This window comes from Musca domestica, unplaced genomic scaffold, assembly GCF_030504385.1.
Source record: "Musca domestica strain aabys unplaced genomic scaffold, Musca_domestica.polishedcontigs.V.1.1 135, whole genome shotgun sequence".
In the NCBI taxonomy this organism is placed as follows: Eukaryota; Metazoa; Arthropoda; class Insecta; order Diptera; family Muscidae; genus Musca; species Musca domestica.
This window is the reverse complement of record NW_026712181.1, coordinates 347550-373451: the sequence shown is the minus strand read 5'-3', so window position 1 is coordinate 373451 and position 25902 is coordinate 347550. Positions and strand designations below refer to the sequence as shown.

Genomic DNA, 25902 nt, shown 5'->3' with positions numbered 1-25902 from the left:
AAAACGGTTTTAGATCCTAGGCCTCTTGGGGTCAAATCCGTCTCAGGACATTTGCTGTCGATCTAGAGATGTCCATCTGTCTGTCTTGTTGATAATCACGATAACTCTCGAAAGAAGAATTCGATTTGGTCCAAACTTGGTACATCGTAATATTATTATCAAACTTCGTCGGTCACTCCTTATGGTACCTCCCACACAAATGGTCGACATTTTCAAAGAAAATATTTTACGGCACAAATGTACCTCCACCGCAAAGACTCAAAGTTTTGAATGGCCAAAACGATCATACAATCCGAAATAGGCATCCGGTTCTCTTCAAATTACTCACATCACAATATTTTTATTAGCCCAACATCTGGTGTGAAATAGGATATATCGGTACACTCCTTTTGGTACCCCCACAAAGGGTCACAATTTTTGAACATTCATGAAGCTCACAAAACATGAAATCAACATCCGAAATATTATTTCTTACGCATGATCTGTTGTGAAGATAATATATATCTGCCTACCCCCTTCCATGGTACCGCAACTCAAAGTCGCTACCGACCAATTTACTCCCATAATCGACTTGTCACTTCGTACGACTTTTTTTTTTGTTGTCTGTTTTGTTCTCTGTCACTCTGTAAATTAAAGTAAATTGAATTGCATTTGCATTATATGGAAGTAGACATCAGATGTTATTTTATTCTCCCTGCTGTAGTTATTAGTGGATATTCTTGTTGTTGCTATCGTCTGATTTGCGTTGTCTGCTGTTCTCTGGCGTTTTGTAATAAAGTCGTTGCCGGCTGGCTGTTGAATGGATGGATGGATGGCTGGCTGGATGGATGGATGATCAATGAATGAATGCAAAGAACAGGAAAAACATGAATGAATATTTTTATAGGTACATGTGTATGTGTGAGTGTGTGTGTAAAGAACATGTGATTCTTGGGAGAATTTGTAATACAAAAAATTATAATTTTTTTTTTATTATTTTTTTTTTTATTTATTTTTTTTTTTTTATTTTATTTTTTTTTTTTTTTGTAAAAAAAATAATTGTTTTCTTACGCGAATTTTATTTATGTTTTTTGATAACAATATATAATATATAATATAATATAATATAATATAATATAATATAATATAATATAATATAATATAATATAATATAATATAATATAATATAATATAATATAATATAATATAATATAATATAATATAATATAATATAATATAATATAATATAATATAATATAATATAATATAATATAATATATATAATATAATATAATATAATATAATATAATATAATATAATATAATATAATATAATATAATATAATATAATATAATATAAAAAAATAATGAAATATTTAAAATAAATTATAATAAAAATTTAAATAATGATTAATTATAATTAAAAAAATATTAAAGTAATAAAAATTAATAAATCAGGAAATTAAAATCTGCATTAATTTCAAAATGAATGTTACAATTAAATATAATGCCAACGGTTTTGTAAACATATCAAAATAAATAAATTAAAATTTGAAATATCTTTACTGTCTTAAAATCGTCAGTTTTACTTTCAAATAAAAAAATAACAAATTCAACTTGATTCCTGTGATTAAAATTATCCTGATTTTGTTCTATTTTTTAATTCATACAGAACAACGAAAAATATATCCAAACAAACTACAATATATAAATGCGTAATAAATACAATAAAAAAATTTGAAAAAAAACGACAACAATGTTCACCACAACAAAAACTAAATAAAACATAATTTACAATTTCAAAAAAAAAAATTAGTAGTGAAATAAAACGAAAGAAAAAAAACAAACAAAATACTATTTTAAATATGACTTCACAAACAACGTCACAACTGTCGTCATTAACATCAACATCACCATCACAACGATCAATACCTGCCATTTGTAAAATGTTTACAAAACATTTTCGTCGAAAATCTCCGAATTGCTGTACACGGATAAATTCCCACAGAAACCGTTCCAGCTATACACCAGCCTGCAGTTCGAATTGTAGAAAAATGAACGTCACCAGTTCAATCCGAATGTCAACATTTATTGTTTTCATAATTTTAAGTGTTTTAGTTAATAAGGTAAGTACAAAAAATATATATATAAAAATATAAAATATATTGAAATAATAGGGAGAATGCCCGCCTTAAAATGTTAGAATTGTTCCAACAGTTCGTGTCAGGCCAATTTTAATACTTAGTGCATAATTTGTTCAGTCTGACAAAATGTATTAATCAAAACTTCATATATCGTACTAAATTTTCAGACCTTCTAGGGCATAAATATATTTTTCAAATTTTTCCATTTTCGGAAAGAATTATAGGAAAATGTTTACCATTTACACCGAAAAGTCTTAAAAATCTTTAATTTTGAGGTTTACCGCGGAGGAAATTTTGTAAAATCATTAAAAAATTGGCCCACATCAAAGTTTCCTATTCAAAACTACATCAACGTTTCCATATGTAGACCCTCGAAACCAACAGTGACCTCAATATGAATCTTCAGAATTTCAGCTTTATCCCAATACCAAATTTTGTACCATTTATTACAATTATAGTACTCATTTCCGAAACTACCTCCATATCTTAACTCCAGACACCAACAGATACCTAAATATTTTATTTCAGCTCTAACCCTTCGCAGAATGCCACATTTAAGACTATTTAGTACTTTTCGTACTAACATAGGACTCATTAAAAAAAGCACTCCCAAATGTCAACCTGTGATACCAACAGTTATTTAAATATCAAATTTCAGGATTTTATCTCTTTTTCTTCAGCCAATACCAAATATAGTACCATTTAGTACTTTTCGTACAAATATAGGACGCCTTTAAATAAACCTCCATGTGACCAGGCTACACATAAACATCGTCCTTATACCAAATTTCAGATGTCAAGCAACATCTTAATACCCAATACCAAATTGGGTACTATTTAGTACTTTTCGTACAATTAAAATACATATCTTAACCCAGACACCCAATATTATATATCAATCGCAGATACCTACAGAGACCTCAATATAATTTTTTTCCGGATTTCTGCTATGTAATTTCCTTATTACCAAATTCAGTACCACTTAATACTTTTCGTACAATTATGGTACATATTTCCAAAAAAAACCCCCATATTTCAATTCTAGTTACAACCAGAGACCTCAAAATCAAATTTCAGGATTCCCGCCCTATCTCTTCACCTAATACCAAATTTAGTACCATTTTGTACTTTTCGTACAATTATAGTACACCTTCCCAAAACCAACTTCATATCTTAGCCACAGACATTAAAAGGGACCTCGGCATAAAATTTCATGATTTCAGCTCTACTCTTTCACCCAATATCACCCAATATGATATGGGACGCATTTCCAAACAACCGCCCAAATTTTAAACTCAGATGCCAACATTTATTTGAATATCAAATTTCAGAATTGTATCTCTATCCCTTCACCCAGTATCAAATTTGGTACCATCAAGTACTTTTAAGATAGGTTAAGATATGAAGATGGTTTAGTATTTTTCGCACAATTATGGTTCCCATTTCCAACCATTGTTGTACGAAATATCAAATGGTACCATTTTAGAAGTTTTGTAACATTTTAGAACATTTCTTAAATTTCCAATAACTCCAAATTCAAACTTCCCATAACTATTTGATGCATCTATCCTGCACTACATCAGTTTCTCTCATTCAAAATTTCAGGATTCCCGCTCCATCGGTTTAACACAATTCCAATTGGCACCAACTTTAGTACGATTTAGTACATAAGTACGAATTTCCAAACTTCATACATAACCAAAATCATACACTCCCACAGTAACTCAAATTCCAAAGTTCAGCATTCCATTCTTATCGGTCCATCTAATAACAAATTGTACCAAATTTAGTACCATATACTATACTTTATAGATACGTTCGAATTTCCAGCTCTATCGGTAATACTCTTATGTACAAATTCTCATTACTGCGTAGAAAATAAATTAAAAATTGAAATTAAAATTGAACCAAAATTTTGTACCGTTTAGTACTCATAACTACGAATTTCCATTTAATGCAATAGTAATCTTATTTCTAAATATTAGGATTCCAACTCTACCGGTTCTTCCAAAATTTAAAATGTACCAACTTTACCAACATGATACGAAATGTGGTTCAAAATATAGCATATTTTAGCACTTCTCGTACACCTATAGTGCGAATTTCCATAAACCCTCTGGTACATCTATCATACACGCCATCAATGACCCTCATTCCAAATTGAAGAGTTTTAGCTGTTACTGTTACCTCAAATACAAAGGGTGCCATATTTAGCGCCTTTCAATACTTTTCATACCGTTCTGGTATGGATTTTGATATCGAGCATTTTGAAAAACTCAGCCCTTCTGTCCCCTTTGCACAAAGAATGACCCTCAGCCAAAATTTCAAAATTCTTGCTTTAGACGTTTCATCTGGGCGTTGATGAATCGTTAAGTCAGTCAGTAAGTCAATTGTTTTACTCTTTTATTAATATAGATACCCATAGATAATATATATTTTTTCCACCTAAAAATATGCTATAACAAGGGAAGAAGCTGTAAGTTCGGCCGGGCCGAACTTTGAATACCCTCGACCATTTAGAAGGAATTTGGCAATTCTCAAAAACAAAAAAATCCGTTTAAAATTCTGTTAAAATCTTAAAACTACCGAATGTAGCTACTATATTAGGGTCTATACGACGACATAAACCTGCGTAGGTAACATTTGTCATAAGCCATTACAATATTCAACTGCGAAACTTAAAAAAATTGGTTATAATGTCGATAAAATCAAAATACCGACCGTTATATGGGGGCTCTACGTAGACGTAGACCTGCACAGAGAATTTTCTGTCTTAGGCTGTAGTATCCATTATGGACTTAAAATAACAAATTTGAAACAATTCCTGTGAATATTATCGCAAAAGTCATCAAAATACCGAATATCGAGAGGTACCACTATATGGGGGCTATTCGAAGACGTGAACCTGGACAGACAATATCCATTATGGACTTCAAATACCAAATTTGAAATAATTCTGGTGAATAAATTCCTTAAAATCATCAAAACACCGAATCTCGGGAGGTACCGTTATATGGGGGCTATACCAAATCGAGTACCTACAAGGCCCATTTTTAATACCAAAAGTCCTTCAGATATAACATACATTTGAGCAAAATTTTATCAAGCTACTTCAATTTGTTCGGGGCTCTAGAGTGATTTCCACAGACGGACAGACAGACGGACGGACAGAAGTACGAACTTCGCTAAATCGACATTTACTTCTTACTTGATGTGTAAACTAGCCTCGGAACCATTTTGTCCAGAAGACCTTTGGCTGTTTTTAGTTGGGGTTCTATCTATTGAAGACCTTTTGTAAGTCTTCCATCCACAGAAGTCTCCCAGAAGATAAATGGAGGGTCTTCTATGCAGAGAAGCTCTTTTGAAGATATTTTATTGAAAGAAGATCTTCTAAACCGTGAAGGTATTTCTCAATGTCTATAATTCTGAAAAAAAGAACAATTTTAAAATCTTCTGACAAAAGATATTTATTGCATATTTTTGGGCCAGTTGCACTGGGCAGTCAGGACATAGTTCTCCACATAAGAAAATTTTCCTCTATTTGTTAGATTTTCCATTCAATTCTTACTTTTTTTCAAAAAACCCCTTTTTCCTACCCATTTCCAACTCAATCATCATTTCAATGTCAATGTTGTTTAAACCAAATGCGGTATTATTTGCTTCTATTCGAAGTTTTCTCCTCAGCTGGCACAGCTTTTGAGGCATTCCCATTTTTGTATGTTAAACAGAACCACACACCAGCCATTAAAGAGGATGACAACTCGTTAATGAGGACGATGTCATGCAAATTCCAAAGACTTCGAAAAGCGGAGGAAAAAAGTAAGCGGAACGAAAAAGAAGATGTGCCACATACTTGGCCAAAACAACAATTGAATAAACCGCTTTGGCAGTTGGCATTCGTTTTTGCTCCCTCATACAAGTTTCGGGATTTTTTGTTTTGTTGGGAAGATGGCTTAGCCATCTATCCATCCGTCGGGCCATTCATTCATCCAAGCCAGCCAAATGCAGCCAGCAAGGCAACACCAATCGATAAGAATCACCTTTAGGTTGGAACTCGGCAAACAGAACCACCAGCATCATTTCCATCAACAATGGTGAACTTATCCGTTTTGGTCACAACTAAATGGTCATTGTGTCTCAAGTATCCCCCCCAAAAAAAAATGCCATATCTTTCGGCCCAAAACAAAAAAAGCCAGCCAGCCATCCAAGCCTTTAAATCGAAATGAATTTTATGTTTTTGGTATTTTCACTTTTAAGCAAAATTCCTGACTTTTTCCAGAGAAATGGTAATTAGCCAGGGAGGAGTTACTTCTCCACAAGAGATTGTTATAAAGCCGAAACGAATTTGGTATGGAAAGATATACTCCCATCCTCTTTCCTCCAATCTTTTCCTTCTCCATGCTTTTGTCAAAGTCAAACTTTGCCACTAACTGCTGTCACCACCGCCACACATCAATGTCAAAACAGAACCGTGTTGCACAAGGAGTTTGGAACCTGTAACCGGTATTGATTAGCCATCCAAACGAGCCCGGCATGCAGGGAATAAATGCTGAACAGCTCGGTCATGCATTTGTAACATCTTCAATTGTCATGTGAATGAAATTGAGGTTCTGGTGGAATGCGCCTCTGCCAGCCAGCCGGAAACATTTGGGTGGATCAGAACGAAGTGGGAAGAACCTTATCAATGGGAAAATTAAAGAGAGGAACTTGGTGAGGTCCTCCCTTAAAATTAGATCTTCAAGGATTGTTGTAGAGAAATAAAAACATTTAAAACATCCAAAAGATCTTTAAAAAGCGTTCCACAGAAAAAAAGCGTTTATAAGGTATTTTATAGAAAGAAGGTTTCCATAAAAAAACTGACTTGAGTATATATTCTCTAGAAGTTTCCTTTAAGGTCGGCCAAAAAGAACTTTGAAAGATCTTACATAAAACGACATTTTTCATAGAGCGAGAACTCTCTTCATAGAAGATTTCAAAAACGGGTTCTTTCGAATTGTTTTCTCTGTTAAGAGGATCTTCAAAAGGTCTTGACTGCATAGAAGATCTGAAAAAGTTGTTGTTTTAATAGAGGAAATATCTTGGCAAAATTGAAAACCCTTTAAAGATCCTCTAAAATCCACTAAGGTCTTCTATAGATACAATATCTTTCAAAAGGTCGTCTCTGGTTTGACAACCTTCAAAAAGGATTCTATGGATGGAAGGACACCTTCTTCTCTTTTATGATGACTTCCTAAAAGTCTTCTCCGGATAGAAATTCATTTGAAGGTATTATCCGGAAATAAAATCTTCAATAAAATATTAACTAAATAAAAGATCTTCCAACCACCTTTATTTGATAGAAGACCTTCGAAGATTTCTTTCTGAATAGAAGGTCTCCCCTGCCTTCTCTTGATAGAAGATTTTAAAGAAGACTTCCGAAGGACTTCTATGGACAGAAGACCTGAAAAAGTTTTTCTTTCAATAAAGAATCTTCACCTGACCTTCTCAAAAAAAGCTGTTCCTAAAAAGAAGACTTTCCAAGGGTCTTTCAAAAAAGACTACAAATTTTTTTGTTTGCTTGGAAAGGCCGAATAAGATGCCTTTAAAGGTTCTATGCTGAATAGAGAACTTTCAAAAGGTCTTCGCTGAGTAGAAGACCTTCAAAATATCAAGATATCCTCCATAAAAAAATTAGAGAACATTTTTTAGAATGTCAAGATATCCTCTGTAAAAATAATTAGAGAACATTTTTTTAGAAAAACAAACCTTCCAAATCTCTTATCTAGAAACAAGTCTTTTCTTCTCTAGAATGGAGGCCTTTCAAAGACCTTCTCTTCAAGTCTTCTCCTCAATACAGAACTTTAAAATATTACGTTTTAATAGAAAATCTACGAAGGATCTTCTCCTTTTTTATGTTTGGGTGGAAAGACCTAAAAAGACATCTTTGAAAGATCTATGCTGAATATAGAACTTTCAAAATATCTTTGATGAGTAGAAGACCTTTAAAATGTCAAGATATGCTCTGTAAAAAAATAGAGAAACCTATTTAGAAAAACAAACCTTCCAAATCTCTTCTCTAGAAATAAGTCTTTTCTTCTCTAGAATGGAGGTCTTCCAAAGGCCTTCTCCATTTTTTACTGGCTTCTTTAAGCCTTCTCCTCTATATAGAATTTCAAAATGTTATGTTTTAATAGAAAATCCACAAATGATCTTCTCCGGATATAAGAACTTATATAGATTTTCTAAAAGCCTTTTCTAGATAGAAGACTTCCTGAGAGGCTTTAATAGGTAGAAGACCTTCCAAGAGTTTCAAAAGGTCATCTATGTAACATCTTGAAAATGTTATTTTCTGTATAGAAGACCTTCAGGAATAAAATACCTTCAAAAGGCTTTCGCTAAATAGAAGATCTTCGACAAGAAATGGATAGAAGAATTTCAAAAGGTTTTCTATGGACGGTAAAAGGTCTTCCATAGGTTTCCTTTTGATAGAACATCTTTAAAAATTTCTCTGCCGAAAGAGGTCCTTGATCTTCAGTAAGGGATCTTCCATAGGTTTTCTTTTGATAGAAGACCTTAAAAAATTTCTCTGCAGAAAGAGGTCCATGATCTTCTATAAAATGGAATTCCAATCAAAGAACATTTCTTAGTTGCCTATCAAAAGTCTTCTGTAGAAAAAATTTTATCTAGAAACAAAGTTTTATCTAGAAACAAGATCGTCAAAGGTATTCTCAGAATAAAAGTGCCCCCAAAGGGTCTTTGACGAAGAGAAACCTTTAAAACGTTTTTTGCTGAATAAAAGATTTCAGAAGGTTTTATCTGGATGGAAAAGTTAACCAAAAAGTTTTCTCTGCATAAAAGATCTGCAAAATAGTATCTATTGGTGGGAAAAACACTTTAGAAAGTTTCCTTATAGAAGGAAGTCATTTAAGTCATTTTCGAAGAAGGATAGGAAGGAAAAAAAATTCATCCAAAGGTGTTCTCTGTATAGAAGACTCCAAAATGTCTTCTCTGAGAAGAAGATCTCTAAAGACTCTTGCTTTAAATAAAGATCTTCGAAAGGTCTTCGCCGAATCGAACACATTCATAGGCTTGAGATTTTGGGGGATTTAAAAAGCCTTCTATGAATGGGAGATGATTTCCCTTGATAGAACACCTGCAAAAGTTCCTCCATAGAAGAAAGTCCTTCGAGAGATCTTCTATAGAAGAATGAAATACAAATATTATTTTTACGTAATAACTTTGAAATATCTTCTCTAAAGATAAGACCTTGCAAGGGTCTTTTCTATATAGATACGTCCCAACTCTGCATCGAAATTCTTCAAAAAAATTTTTTTTTAAAAAAAGAAGGTTTTTGTACGTCTTTGTATAGAAGACATTAAGAGCTCTTCTTTAAAAGGAAGAACCCAAAAGGATTATTGGCGGATTGATGACCTGCAAAAGGTGTTGTATAGAAAACAGAGATTAAGTCGAAATATACTTCTATGGATAGACAATTTTCTAAGAGACTTCTTCGCATAAAAGTCCTTCAAAATCGTTGACATAACCAGAGCGATCCGAGCCCTTCGGAAATTATGAATTACATAATAATTTCAGGACATTTTCTTGGAAACTCTATTTTTTTGTCTGCAGAACCATGGTTTCGAACGCTATTTCCGACTACGTCGGTATTCAAAAGATCCTTTCGAAAATTCCTCTCTGCATAGAATACTACCAAAAATTGGCAATTCAAGCTTTAAGGTTACGAAAAGTCTAAAATTTTACTAAACTTCCTAAATGATACCATTGACGTAACCAGAGTGATCTGAGCCCTTCCGAAATTATAAATTACAAAATAATTCCAGGACATTTTCTTCGAAACTCTATTTTTTTTGTCTGCAGAGCCATGGTTTGGAAAGCTATTTCTGACTACGTCGGTATTCAAAAGGTCCCTTTAAAAATTCCTCTCTGCATAGAATACTGCCATAAATAGGAAATTCGAGCTTTAAGGTTACGAAAAGTCTAAAATGGTACTAAACTTCCAAAATGATACCATTGACGTAACCAGAGGTATCCGAGCCCTTCCAAAATTATAAATTACAAAATAATTTCAGGACATTTTCTTGGAAACTCCATTTTTTGTCTGCAGAGCCATGGTTTCGAACGCTACTTCTGACTACGTAGGTATTCAAAAGGTCCTTTCAAAAATTCCTCTCTGCATAGAATACTACCAAAAATTGGAAAATCGAGCTTTAAAGTCACGAAAAGTCTAAAATGGTACTAAACTTCATTGACGTAACCAGAGAGATCCGAGCCCTTCCGAAATTATGAATTATAAAATAATTTCAGAACATTTGTTGGGAAACTCTATTTTTTGTCTGTAGAGCCATGGTTTCGAACGCTATTTCCGACTACGTCGGTATTCAAAAGGTCCCTTCAAAAATTCCTCTCTGCATAGAACACTGTCAAAAATTGGAAAATCAAGCACTAAGGTTACGAAAAGTCTAAAATTTCACTAAACTTCCAAAATGAAACCATTGACGTAACCAGAGCTATCCGAGCCCTTCCGAAATTATGAATTACAAAATAATTTCAGGACATTTTCCTGGAAACTCTATTTTTTATTGTCTTCAGAGCCATGGTTTCGAAAGCTATTTCTGACTACGTCGGTATTCAAAAGGTCCCTTCAAAAATTCCTCTCTGCATAGAATACTGCCAAATTCGAGCTTTAAGGTTACGAAAAGTCTAAAATTTTACTAAACTTCCAAAATGATACCATTGACGTAACCAGAGGAATCCGAGCCCTTCCGAAATTATGAATTACAAAATAATTTCAGGACATTTGCTGGGAAACTCTATTTTGTCTTCAGAGATATGGCTTCGAAAGCTATTTCTGACTACGTCGGTATTCAAAAGGTCCTTTCAAAAATTCCTCTCTGCATAGAATACTGCCAAAATTTGGAAATTCGATTTTTAGAAATGAGCCCTTCTATAGAGAAAAGATATAAGAGCTCCAAAATTGAATCAATACTCCTTTTTTTTTCTTTTTTTTTTCTAAAAATTTAAGACATTCACGTTTTTTTTTTTAATAGGACCCTTATAACGTCTTTTATATTTTGATGTCCCCCAAAATCTCTTTCGTATACCCAATCATTTAAAACCCCACATTTCTATAAGTCATTTTGTCCTCCATTAAAGAAATACTCAATTATAGCACTTCCCCAAGTCGTTCAGGCTGTTGGGTTACATCTTCACCAGGAGTCCCAATATTACACAGAAATAAACACAACTGTCAATTCGCTGGACTTCGGTGGCATTAGTCTTTTGACAACAACAACAACGACGATGATCACAACAACCATGGATGGCAATGGCAATATCACTGCAGCTCAATAAACTCCCAACGCCACACATTATAGTTGGTGTTGTTGTTGTATCCCTCGTCGCTAGTGAGTGTTTCATTCACCATCCAGCACTGCATCAACGAATCGGCCAACATTCTCATCTGAGGCATTCTCAAAGTCCATCAGCTACGGACGGACTGTCGACCGGCTCATATTTGACAAAATCGCAAACAGCGACTGGCGTATAATCGCCTTTTGCTTTCCGTGAGGATTGATCAATGTCGGTTAATGTCATGACATTCTTTGTTTATTTGTTCTTGTTCTTGTTTTTTTTTTTTTTGTTCTTCAATTTTTTGTAAACATTTTTTCTTGTTCTTCTTCGGCATTTTCGTCATCGACTTCCATGGCTTTTCATTATCAGTTTTGGTCTTGATTTAAGTTTTCTTCTTGTCTTGTTTATATTCTGGTTTTTCATTGCAAAGTATCTGCGGATCTCTTTTTTTCTCATTGGTCATTTAGCGTATGTGAAGAAGAAAAGAGGAAAATGTTATCGATATAAGTGTGTGTGTTTGTTTTCTGTTCCCAGATCCACACCTGTGATCGTCATCATCATCAATGTGTTTCCCAATGTAATCTTCTTCTTTTTTCTGATGCTTACAAAAATTCCGGCTTTGAAGAGTTTGCCTTAACTGATTGGTCTCAAAAGAACAGCGAGTTGTGTTTTTTCTGATACAATGTTGACCATAGACAAATTCTAATGAATGATTAAATTTAGAAGAGGGAGTTCAATGGATTGTCCTTTTTTCAATTTTGGATTTCTTAAAAATAGGCCTAAAATGAAAAAAAAAACAATAACAACTCCGATAATTTTAAAGTCCTTCATATTTTTAAAAAGTCTTTCATATGTATTCTGATTGTCTCTGAAAAATTATCTTAACATAGACCTGCTTGTATCACATTCTCGTTTTTACCCTTACTAATCCTTAAGAAACCAGGAGAATTTTTTTTTACCGATGTTATCTATATTAATAAACATGTAAAAAAAGCTGTAAGTTCGGCAGGGCCGATCTTTGAATACCCTGCACCATTTGGCTAAAATCATCAAAATACCGAATATACGGAGGTACAGTTATATGGGGGATATATGAAGGACTCTTCAATTTGGAATGGGAGTCACTGATGGGGTGCATGATAGATGTACCAAAAGGATTCTTGGAAGTTTGCGCCATAGGTGTACGAAAAGTACCAAAGAGTTAAAAATTCTGAAATTTGATCGATTAGATTACTGATGGTATCTGTGTATAAAATTTGGCGGTGTACGAAAAGTAGTAAATGGTACTAAATTTGATATTGAGTGAGGGGATTGGGCTGGAATGCTCAAATTTGATATTGAGGTCTCTCTTGGTATTTGCAATTGAGATATGGAGGTGGTTTTTGAAATGTGTACTATAATTGTACGAAAATTTGGTATTGGCTGAACAGATAGTGCTTGAAATCCGAAATTTGCTATTAGGGTTGCTGTTCATGTGTAGCTTGGACATATGAATGTGGTTTCGGAAATGTGTACTACAATTGTACGAATTATATTCGGTATTTGGTGCTTGAAAAATTATCCTTAAAAAAATCCACTCCTCTATTTATGACTGAAAAAATATTATTTAAAAAATCCACTCCTCTATTTATGACTGAAAAAATATTCTTTAAAAAATCCACTCCTCTATTGGCCTTTGAAAAAATATTCTTTAAAAAATCCACTCCTCTATTTATGACTGAAAAAATATTCTTTAAAAAATCCACTCCTCTATTTATGCCTGAAAAATATTCTTTAAAAAATCCACTCCTCTATTTATGCCTGAAAAAATATTCTTTAAAAACTCCACTCCTCTATTTATGCCTGAAAAAATATTCTTTAAAAAATCCACGTCTCTATTGGTCCTTGAAAAAAATATTCTTTAAAAAATCCACGTCTCTATTGGTCCTTGAAAAAAATATTCTTTAAAAAATCCACTCCTCTATTTATGCCTGAAAAATATTCTTTAAAAAATCCACTCCTCTATTTATGCCTGAAAAAATATTCTTTAAAAAATCCACTCCTCTATTTATGCCTGAAAAATATTCTGTAAAAAATCCTCGCCTGTATTGGTCCTTGAAAATAATATTCTTTAAAAAATCCACGTCTCTATTGGTCCTTGAAAAAAATATTCTTTAAAAAATCCACGTCTCTATTGGTCCTTGAAAAAAATATTCTTTAAAAAATCCACGTCTCTATTGGTCCTTGAAAAAAAATATTCTTTAAAAAATCCACGTCTCTATTGGTCCTTTAAAAAAATATTCTTTAAAAAATCCACGTCTCTATTGGTCCTTGAAAAAAATATTCTTTAAAAAAATCCACGTCTCTATTGGTCCTTGAAAAAAATATTCTTTAAAAAATCCACGTCTCTATTGGTCCTTGAAAAAAATATTCTTTAAAAAATCCACGTCTCTATTGGTCCTTGAAAAAAATATTCTTTAAAAAATCCACGTCTCTATTGGTCCTTGAAAAAAATATTCTTTAAAAATCCACGTCTCTATTGGTCCTTGAAAAAAATATTCTTTAAAAAATCCAAGTCTCTATTGGTCCTTGAAAAAATATTCTTTAAAAAATCCACGTCTCTATTGGTCCTTGAAAAAAATATTCTTTAAAAAATCCACGTCTCTATTGGTCCTTGAAAAAAATATTCTTTAAAAAATCGACGTCTCTATTGGTCCTTGAAAAAAATATTCTTTAAAAAATCGACGTCTCTATTGGTCCTTGAAAAAAATATTCTTTAAAAAATCGACGTCTCTATTGGTCCTTGAAAAAAATATTCTTTAAAAAAATCCACGTCTCTATTGGTCCTTGAAAAAAATATTCTTTAAAAATCGACGTCTCTATTGGTCCTTGAAAAAAATATTCTTTAAAAAATCGACGTCTCTATTGGTCCTTGAAAAAAATATTCTTTAAAAAATCGACGTCTCTATTGGTCCTTGAAAAAAATATTCTTTAAAAAAATCGACGTTTCTATTGGTCCTTGAAAAAAATATTCTTTAAAAAATCCACGTCTCTATTGGTCCTTGAAAAAAATATTCTTTAAAAAATCCACGTCTCTATTGGTCCTTGAAAAAAATATTCTTTAAAAAAATCCACGTCTCTATTGGTCCTTGAAAAAAATATTCTTTAAAAAATCCACGTCTCTATTGGTCCTTGAAAAAATATTCTTTAAAAAATCGACGTCTCTATTGGTCCTTGAAAAAATATTCTTTAAAAAATCCACGTCTCTATTGGTCCTTGAAAAAAATATTCTTTAAAAAATCCACGTCTCTATTGGTCTTTGAAAAAATATTCTTCAAAAAATCCACGTCTCTATTGGTCCTTGAAAAAAATATTCTTAAAAAATCCACGTCTCTATTGGTCCTTGAAAAAATATTCTTTAAAAAATCCACGTCTCTATTGGTCCTTGAAAAAATATTCTTTAAAAAATCCACGTCTCTATTGGTCCTTGAAAAAAATATTCTTTAAAAAATCCACGTCTCTATTGGTCCTTGAAAAAAATATTCTTTAAAAATCCACGTCTCTATTGGTCCTTGAAAAAATATTCTTTAAAAAATCCACGTCTCTATTGGTCTTGAAAAAATATTCTTTAAAAAATCCACGTCTCTATTGGTCCTTGAAAAAAATATTCTTTAAAAAATCCACGTCTCTATTGGTCCTTGAAAAAATATTCTTTAAAAAATCACGTCTCTATTGGTCCTTGAAAAAAATATTCTTTAAAAATCCACGTCTCTATTGGTCCTTGAAAAAAATATTCTTTAAAAAATCGACGTCTCTATTGGTCCTTGAAAAAATATTCTTTAAAAAATCGACGTTCTATTGGTCCTTGAAAAAATATTCTTTAAAAAATCCACGTCTCTATTGGTCCTTGAAAAAAATATTCTTTAAAAAATCCACGTCTCTATTGGTCCTTGAAAAAATATTCTTTAAAAAATCCACGTCTCTATTGGTCCTTGAAAAAAATATTCTTTAAAAAAATCCACGTCTCTATTGGTCCTTGAAAAAAATATTCTTTAAAAAATCGACGTCTCTATTGGTCCTTGAAAAAAATATTCTTTAAAAAATCCACGTCTCTATTGGTCCTTGAAAAAATATTCTTTAAAAAAATCCACGTCTCTATTGGTCCTTGAAAAAAATATTCTTTAAAAAATCCACGTCTCTATTGGTCCTTGAAAAAAATATCTTTAAAAAATCCACGTCTCTATTGGTCCTTGAAAAAAATATTCTTTAAAAAATCCACGTCTCTATTGGTCCTTGAAAAAAATATTCTTTAAAAAATCCACGTCTCTATTGGTCCTTGAAAAAATATCTTTAAAAAATCCACGTCTCTATTGGTCCTTGAAAAAAATATTCTTTAAAAAATCCACGTCTCTATTGGTCCTTGAAAAAAATATTCTTTAAAAAATCCACGTCTCTATTGGACCTTGAAAAAAATATTCTTTAAAAAATCCACGTCTCTATTGGCCCTTGAAAAAATATTCTTTAAAAAATCCACTCCTCTATTGGCCCTTGAAAAAATATTCTTTAAAAAATCCACTCCTCTATTTCTGCCTGAAAAAAAATTCTTTAAAAAATCCACGTCTCTATTGGCCCTTGAAAAAAAATTCTTTAAAAAATCCACGTCTCTATTGGCCCTTGAAAAAAATTTTTTTAAAAAAATCCACGTCTCTATTGGCCCTTGAAAAAATATTCTTTAAAAAATCCACGTCTCTATAGGCCCTTGAAAAATTATTCTTTAAAAAATCCACGCCTCTATTGGTCCTTGAAAAATATTCTTTAAAAAATCCACGTCTCTATTGGCCCTTGAAAAAATATTCTTTAAAAAATTCACGTCTCTATTGGCCTTTAAAAAATATTCTTTAAAAAATCCACGCCTCTATTGGTCCTTGAAAAATATTCTTTAAAAAATCCACGCCTCTATTGGTCCTTGAAAAATATTCTTTAAAAAATCCACGACTCTATTGGTCCTTGAAAAATATTCTTTAAAAAACCCACGCCTCTATTGGCCCTTGAAAAAATATTCTTTAAAAAATCCACGTCTCTATTGGCCCTTGAAAAAATATTCTTTAAAAAATCCACTCCTCTATTTATGCCTGAAAAAATATTCTTTAAAAAATCCACGTCTCTATTGGTCCTTCAAATAATATTCTTTAAAAAATCCACTCCTCTATTTATGCCTGAAAAAATATTCTTTCAAAAATTCATTCCTCTATTTATGCCTGAAAAAATATTCTTTAAAAAATCCACGTCTCTATTGGCCCTTGAAAAAATATTCTTTAAAAAATCCACGCCTCTATTGGTCCTTGAAAATAATTCATTAAAAAATCCACTCCTCTATTTATGCCTGAAAAAATATTCTTTAAAAAATCCACTCCTCTATTTATGCCTGAAAAAATATTCTTTAAAAAATCCACTCCTCTATTTATGCCTGAAAAAATATTCTTTAAAAAATCCACGTCTCTATTGGTCCTTGAAAAAAATATTCTTTAAAAAATCCACGTCTCTATTGGTCCTTGAAAAAAATATTCTTTAAAAAATCCACGTCTCTATTGGACCTTGAAAAAAATATTCTTTAAAAAATCCACGTCTCTATTGGACCTTGAAAAAAATATTCTTTAAAAAATCCACGTCTCTATTGGACCTTGAAAAAAATATTCTTTAAAAAATCCACGTCTCTATTGTTCCTTGAAAAAAATATTCTTTAAAAAATCCACGTCTCTATTGGTCCTTGAAAAAATATTCTTTAAAAAATCCACGTCTCTATTGTTCCTTGAAGAAATATTCTTTAAAAAATTCACGTCTCTAATGTTCCTTGAAAAAATATTCTTTAAAAAATATTGAAAAAAATATTCTTTAAAAAATCCACGTCTCTATTGGTCCTTGAAAAAAATATTCTTTAAAAAATCCACGTCTCTATTGGTCCTTGAAAAAATATTCTTTAAAAAATCCACGTCTCTATTGGTCCTTGAAAAAAATATTCTTTAAAAAATCCACGTCTCTATTGTTCCTTGAAAAAATATTCTTTAAAAAATTCACGTCTCTATTGTTCCTTGAAAAAAATATTCTTTAAAAAATCCACTCCTCTATTTATGCCTGAAAAAATATTCTTTAAAAAATCCACTCCTCTATTTATGCCTGAAAAAAAAATCTTTAAAAAATCCACTCCTCTATTTATGCCTGAAAAAATTCTTTAAAAAATCCACGCCTCTATTGGTCCTTGAAAAAATATTCTTTAAAAAATCCACTCCTCTATTTATGCCTGAAAAAATTCTTTAAAAAATCCACGCCTCTATTGGCCCTTGAAAAATATACTGTAAAAAATCCACGCCTCTATTGGTCCTTGAAAAAATATTCTTTAAAAAATCCACGCATCTATTGGTTCTTTAAAAAAAATATTCTTTATAAAATCCACGCATCTATTGGTCCTTGAAAAATATTATTTAAAAAATCCACGCCTCTACTGGCCCTTGAAAAAATATTCTTTAAAAAATCCACGTATCTCTTGGTCCTTGAAAAAAATATTCTTTAAAAATCCACGCCTCTATTGGCCCTTGAAAAAATATTCTTTAAAAAAATCCACGCCTCTATTGTCCCTTGAAAAAATATTCTTTAAAAAATCCACGTCTCTATTGGTTCTTGAAAAATATTCTTTAAAACATCCACGCCTCTATTGGTCCTTGAAAAATACTCTTTAAAATATCCACGCCTCTATTGGCCCTTGAAAAAATATTCTTTAAAAAATCCACGCCACTGTTGGTTCTTGAAAAATATTCTTTAAAAAATCCACACATCTATTGGTTCTTGAAAAACTATTCTTTAAAAAATCCACGCCTCCATTGGTCCTTGAAAAAATATTCTTTAAAAATCCACACATCTAATGGTTCTTGAAAAATATTCTTTAAAAAATCCACGCATCTATTGGTCCTTGAAAAATATTCTTTAAGAAATCCATACCTCTATTGGTCCTTGAAAAAATATTCTTTAAAAAATCCACCCAACTATTGGTTTTTGAAAAATATTATGAAGGTATGGTGGAGGGTATTACAAAATAATACATTGTTCTTTACATAAAGAGTTATTCTTCAAATTAGCAGTTGGCAGAAACTGAAAAACTGTTAATTGGTTAAAAACTTCAAATTTTAAATAAAATTTCGAAAAACTTTAGCCAGTCCTATAATCGGCTAAAATCTAAAATCATTCTCCGTGCCAAAAATAGGTAGAACTTACTAGTTTTGCAATTTTAATATTTTTTAACCGTTTTTATTTATTTTTTTTTTAATTCAATTTAATTTTAATTTTATTTTTTTTTTTTTGTGGCATCACTTATAATATCCAGTCAAGATTTTTGACATTTGTAAAATTTTAAACATTTCATTGTCACTGAAAACATTTATATCTTTAAATCATATTTTTACTGAAATTATTCCTAAAATTCCTTGTAATCGAGTTTACTACTTGTCACTGCTCAGAACAGTGACACCACTCACTGGCTAGCTGACTGACTGACTGTCGGTCTATATGTTTGCCTCTTAGCATGTTGGGAGATTGTCATTCGTTCGTTGTTGTAATTCCACTTAACCAATTCATGTATGCTTAAGTTTTATTAATGAATCCACATGTAACATGTTGCAGTTCGCTGCATACATACCTGCATAATACATGCATTGACTATTGACTCTTGTCTGTCACATGGATAGACGACAATTTATCTCATAACCCTGACAGTTCTCGGAGGATAATGGACAATGATAAGTAAGAGTCGCACAAAAAAATGGAAGGATTCTTGTCATATTTTCAGAAACCTGTTGGGATGATAGTGAGGTTATGTTTTCCAAAGAGATAAGAATGCACATTAATTTAAGTCCTTGCAGTCATGTGTGGCGTCATGTCACTTTGAAATTATTTTAATGATTTCGATAAATATTTTTAATTTAAAATTAATTTTCCTAAATAACAATTTTTTATTTCTTTTGCAGATAACAGCCATTGGTAACTTTGAATTAGAAATATTAGAAATTTCAAATACAAATAACCATTTATTATCGGGTTATTGCTGTGGTGTTCCTTTAGAAATAAGAAGTACAAAAACAACAGGTAAGTGAAAATAAATTGTATATTCTATTTTTATGTTTTAATTAGCTGAGGTAATGGTCTCAAACAAGTGCTAATATGTTAGGGCAGAATTATTTGAGACTGATGAGAAAAATACGTTGCTGGATCCCGGGGGAAATCCAGCAAATTATGAACGTAGAGCTAATGAAGAAGACACCGTATTGGCGTTGGGAAAGTTTATATCGAAAATTATCTAAAATAGAGAGGGTCAAGTTTCCCCTTCAACACACTTTGGGAAATTTTCGGATGGTGAAGTGGTAAAAACGGAATCGCAGCATTTCAAAATAATCTACAAAATGATTTGCCGTAAAATACTTTAAGCGATTTTATGCAAAAATCTCCTACAACCCATCATCTTAGAAGGATTACGTCAGAGACAAAAATATTCTTCATCAAATTTTATTGTAAGACACTAAAGAAAAAAGATAACAGATCTCAGCCATATGGCTGATATATACCCTATCATTAGATACGCCAAAACGTGAATCATAGAAATAAAGGTTTTAGACCTTGGGTCTCTTTGGACCAAATCCGTTTCCGGGCATTTGGAGTCGATCTAGCGTCAGATACCTCTCGAAGAGAGTATTCGATTTGATCTAAACTTCGGTACATCATAATATTATCAAACTTAGATTGAATTCAGAGATAGGCAATATCGGTCCAGTCCTTCTGGTATTTTTCAAATAAGGTACGTCATAGAAAGAGAATAAATCATTCGATTTTGTCAATTTTTGTCAGTGCTAGGTTGGGTTGGAAAATGCACAATATCGGTCCACTCCATCGAGTACCACCCCCACTTAGTGTCAAATTTTCAAATAATTATAATTCTTATAAAATGTGCAATAAGAGTCCGACTGTCTTCAAATTTCACATTCGAACGTTTTTATTAACACAAGATCTTGCCTGTTTAAATCATATTATTTGACCCCCACGACAGGTCAAAATTTTGAAAAATCTAATAAAATGTGAAATAGGAGTCCCGCGGTCTTTAAATTTCGCACATCCCAATTCTTTTACCAACACAAGATCTGGATCAAAAATGAATATAACGGACTACAACTTCTGGTACCTTCCTTACAACTGGTCAAAACTTCGGATAACCATAAAAGGCGAAATAAGCATACGATTCTTTTCAAACGTAGCACATGCTAAAATTTCCTACAACTCGAGATGTGGTATGGAGATGGGATACATCAACCTGCTCCTTCAGGTGCCTCACCCATAAAAGGTAAAAGTTTTAAATAAATCCTATAAAATGTGAAATAAAGAAAGTCCGATTATCTTCAAATTTTGCACATCTCTATATTTTTACCAATACAAGATCTGGTATGAAGATATATTTATGTCGGACCACTTCTTATGGTACCTCCGGATCAATTTTTTTTTAATAATTATATCTCAGAAAAAAACGAAATAAGCACCCTTTTCTTAAAATTTCAAATAAAAAATGTCGGACCACTTCTTATGGTACCTCCGGTTCAACATTTTTAATAATTATCTCTCAGAAAGTACGAAATAAGCACTCATCTCTTCAAATTTCAAACATTCAATGTTTTTTATACCCTACACCACAAGGTGGTCAGGGTATTATGTCTTTGTGCATTTGTTTGTAACAGACAAAAGAAAACGAGATAGACCCATAGTTCCTTTTGATGATCTGCATAGAATCACATTCGGAGTCTATTTATGCATGTCCGTCCGTCCGTCTGTCCATGTATTTTTGTAAACAAAGTACAGTTCGCATTTATTACCCGATCCAGATGAAATTTTCCATAAATCATTTGTTTGGTCCAAGGAAGATCCCTATTGAAATTGGAGATAATCGGTAAAAATTTAGATATAGCTCCCATATATATCTTCATCCGATTTGCCTTTAATTGTGCTTCAAACGTGTAATATCAACCCGAATGATATGGAATTTTGCACATACAACCAAATTAGGCCTGAAAATAAGTATGCCAAATTTTATCGAAATCGGTTCAGATATAGCTATAGCTCCCATATATATTGTTCATCCGATTTGTTATATTTGTTACCCACAGCCGTAATATGCACTCCGTAACAACGATATTCAGGGAAATATATCAAATACAGCTCAGAAATATCTTTGCCAAAATTCATCGATTACACATCTCAATACTTTTTATCAGTATTTGTATTTTCTGTTTTAATACCCTTTCTTCTTCTCCCCTACCTCTTTCACAAGAGTTCAACATTTTCCAAAAAATATAGGTGAGGGGAGGAAGTAGTCGATATTGTCCCAACCTAATATGTCGCAGTAATTATATCAAATTTAGGTCATATACGAAATGAGAAATTTTGAGCCACTTCTTCGGTACCGCCCCAATAAAGAGTAAACATTTTGAATAATCAAGTCAAAATATGTTTCAGTATCAAACATAAGCTGAGGGTATATATCCGTCGTCGAAAACGACTGATACTTTTTAATAAGCCCTGGAAGGCTTTGACCATAAAATTAGTAATTTTTGCATAATTGTGATTTAACTCTCTTTGAATTTCAAATCACAATCGGTCTTTTGACAGCAAATTTAGTTGTCAGATGGGTTGACCTGCCGACCTTTATAGGGTCGTCAGATGTGGCCGACCTTATATATGACTTGCTTTTTAATTTTTTGTTTTTGAAAATTTGAAATGCTGAGCCTATACCAAGAACTGAACCTTTTCCGGGGATATCCTCATAGAATTAAAAACATCAAATTATAAGAAACTAATTAAGTAAACATGCTTTTAAAATCTTCAAACTACTTTAAATCTGAAAATACTGGCTAAACCAAATAGTTGACTTGAAAACTGTTTTCAGAAATGATTTTTTTTCTTACTGAGAACAATGTCAAAATACAAAAAATTTTGATTGTGAATGAACTTTTAAAAATATTGAAAATTCGAAGTCTCATATATTGGGCTTTATCTAATCGTAGCAGACAATTATGGGCGGAGAATTAACCTTTCCAGACGATCTTAACTTGGAAATATTTTTGGATTCTTATTGATAACATTTTACATTTTTGATTTAAAACAAATGTACCCTCTCTTCATGTTTTTCCAGGTTGTCCGCCGTGTTCAACAGCATTTCGTTTGTGCCTTAAGGAGTATTCAGCAGCCGAACAAGGTACACCCAGTATATCAACGGGATGTTCGTTTGGCAATACAACGACGGGGATATTAGGTGGTTCCAGTTTTGTGCTCAGCGATCCGGTTCGAGGTGCCATGATATTGCCATTTACATTTCGATGGACGGTAAGTGGAATAAACGACTACTCGTATTAAAAAAATCAATACATCCCAAGCCAAAAGGCAAAAAAAAAAAGAATTCTGAATTAAAAAAAAAAATAGCAGATTTAAAAAATTTAAGGGGCGCTTTATTTAAAGGTTACCCAATGCTTTACTATCAAACCTAAAGTTTAAATTTTCTCGTCATAGTATTTTGGGTTAAAATCAGATAAAGCCGATTTCTAGAAATAATATCTAGTTCTCAATATTTGACTGGTAAAAGATTGGTCATAAGAATAAGTTAATTTTTTTTTCATTTTGACATCACTACACCATAAAATTGTTGGCACTACCTCCGCTCATGGGTGGACAATTAAACCGCTGTTAATGTACATCGTGTTTCCATTACACAACATTAATATTCATGGCCAAGCGAAAGTAAACGACTTTGTCTCAATGGTGGCCATAAAAAAGTCTGCAATTGCCGATAGTATTGCAAATGAATTGTTAAAGAGGAAAAAAATAATTCGATAAGAAAGATATCTATCATTGGCAAGAAATACTCTATAGAGGGCGGAGGGATAAAAGGCAATCAATGCATCGGAACAAGTAAGAAATGGAAATAAAGTGTAAATCGCTTGGGAACATTTCTGGGTCATTAAACCCGCATTACAATTTTATGGTTACCTTTTACAATCTATTTGAGTAATGCAAGGAATATTAAATATTGTTATGTTCTTCGTCAGAACTTTATTGGAAGAGCACATAATGAAGATGTTAGGAAGTATTGTTGAGAGTCGTTCTGAAAACAACGAGCTAAATTGATTATACCATTAAAAATTACAATTAGCAACATTGTATTCAAAATATTCGAAAGGCTTTTATCTAAAGTAATTTTACGCTTTTTTATATCTTATTAAAAAAAAAAAAAACAATAAAAAACTTCTTAAAAAACTGTTTAAATAAGTAAATGGCCCTTAGCTAGAAAAACATAAAAAGTATTCTATATAAACAGTTTTTAAGTCTTGTATAGGTCCAATAATATTAAATACGTTCTACAGACGGCAAATTTAAAAGGACTTTTTTCTTTTCTATAGACAACGAAAGTTTTCCATTTACTCTATAGACAAAAGATTCCTTCATTACATTGTACAGATATAGGACTTTTTTAAGAACTTTAAAAGAAAAAGGGCCTGTGTAATGTCATCTATCAAAGAACAGATTTCCAGGGACACAATAAACAGAACAGCTTTTAAAGATACATTTCAAGGCATTTCTTAACGGGACAGCTTTGCAAGGTAATTATAAACGCTTTTCATGGACAGAGGAGCTATTCAGGTTGCCCTATATAAGTAAGAGCCTTCGGTTTTCTATAGGTAGATGGGCTTTAGTAAACTTCCTATAGTCTGAGAAAGCTTTACAGAGCCTACAAGAGACATAAGAGCTTTTTAAGTCTTCATTAGATAGATTCTCTTTTCAAGGTATTTTATGGGCAGAAGTAATTCTCAAGGGGTCTTTATGAAAACACAAATTTTCATGGCCTTCTGTTTGCAAAAGAGCTTTCAAAATCTTTTACAGACACCAAACACCCAATATATACTACAGACCACATATCTTTCCAAAGTCCTTTATAGACGTGAGACTTTTCGAGGCCATCTATAGACCGAAGAGTTTTCCAGGGTCTTCTATGAACAAAAGAGTATTTCAAGGTATTCTACAGATGGAAACGCTTTAGACGGAAAAGCTTTGCTAGACGTTCTGCCGTCTGAAGAGCTGCACGTATACCTTGTTGCAATAGTCAGAAAAACTTTTTAAGTATTCAATAGACGGATTCACTTTTCAAGGTATTTTATGGGCAGAAGAATTGATCTTAAAAAGAAAGCTTTTCATGATCTTCTATTAACAGAAAAGCTTTCAAAGTCTTTTACAGACACAAATATTTTAAATATTTTCAGTAAAAAGCCGAGCTTACCAAGGTATCTATAGATATGATAACTTTCGAAGCCTTCTATAGACCGAAGAGCTTTCCACAGTCTTTTAAGTATGGAATAGCTTTTCGAGGTCTTCTATGTAAAGAAGAACTTTTTAAGGAATTCTATTGAAGGGAAAGCTTTTCTAAGTATTTTTAGTCTGATGAACTGTACAGGGTATACAAAGGCAGAAGAGCTTCTCTAGTCTTCACTAGACAGATTCAAAGTATTTTATAGGCAGAACCCTTTTAATGGCGCTTTGTTTTAGCAGAGCTTTCCAAGGTCGTCTAGAGACAGGAAAACTTTCAAGGACTTCCAAAGACAGAAAAGCTTTCCAGGGTGTTCTGAGTATGAGTTAGTTCTTCAGGGTATCCTATGGACAGAACAACGTATCAAGGTCTTCTATGGACAGAAGAGTATTTCAAGTAATTCAATGGATAAAAAAGTACTTCATTACATAGATAAGTTTTTCTTTATCCTCTACAGAGGCAAGAGCTTTACAGTGCCTTCCATAAAAAGTGACCCTAAAAATTAACTATAAAAATGTTTAAGGTCTTCTAGAGACATTTGGCTTTCTGTAAACCGAAACTCGTTAATAGGTCTTTAATAGACTAAAAGACCTTCTGTAGGCCTTTTGAATACATTTGATATACAGCAGGTCCTTTAAGGCTCTTCTTTAGACAAATGACTTCAAAAGGTTCTCTATATCTCTTAAAATCTTCATTAAAAAGATACTCTGTTCACAGAAGTCCTTCAAAAGATCATCTTGTACCTTCCAATATGCGGTATTTTAGCGACATTATTAACCGGAATTGTTTCAAATTTGGTATTTGAAATTCGTAATGAATACTACAGCTTTTGACAGAAAATTGTTTGTGCAGGTCCACGTCTTCGTATAGCCTCCATATGACAGTACCCCCTGATATTCGGTATTTTAATAATTTTGAGCGACATTATTTACCGGAACTGTTTCTAATTTCACATTTGAAGTTCGTAATGGTTATTACCTGTGACAGAAAATTGTCCGTGCAGGTCCACGTCTTCGTATAGGCCCCATGTAACGGTACCCCCGATATACGGTATTTTGATGATTTTTAT

The 25902-nt window shown here is 32.3% G+C and overlaps 1 protein-coding gene across 1 annotated transcript in view; it reads left to right on the top strand.

Annotated features, from left to right (window-relative positions):
* The first annotated feature begins 1903 nt into the window (after nucleotides 1-1903).
* Nucleotides 1904-25902, top strand: part of LOC131800976 (protein serrate-like) — a 103148-nt gene continuing 79149 nt past the window's right edge. The window contains exons 1-3 of the mRNA XM_059118881.1: nucleotides 1904-2104; nucleotides 19468-19585; nucleotides 22671-22861. Coding sequence (XP_058974864.1) covers nucleotides 1925-2104; nucleotides 19468-19585; nucleotides 22671-22861 — 489 coding nt within the window. The 5' untranslated portion in view covers nucleotides 1904-1924. The remainder of the gene's footprint in view (nucleotides 2105-19467; nucleotides 19586-22670; nucleotides 22862-25902) is intronic.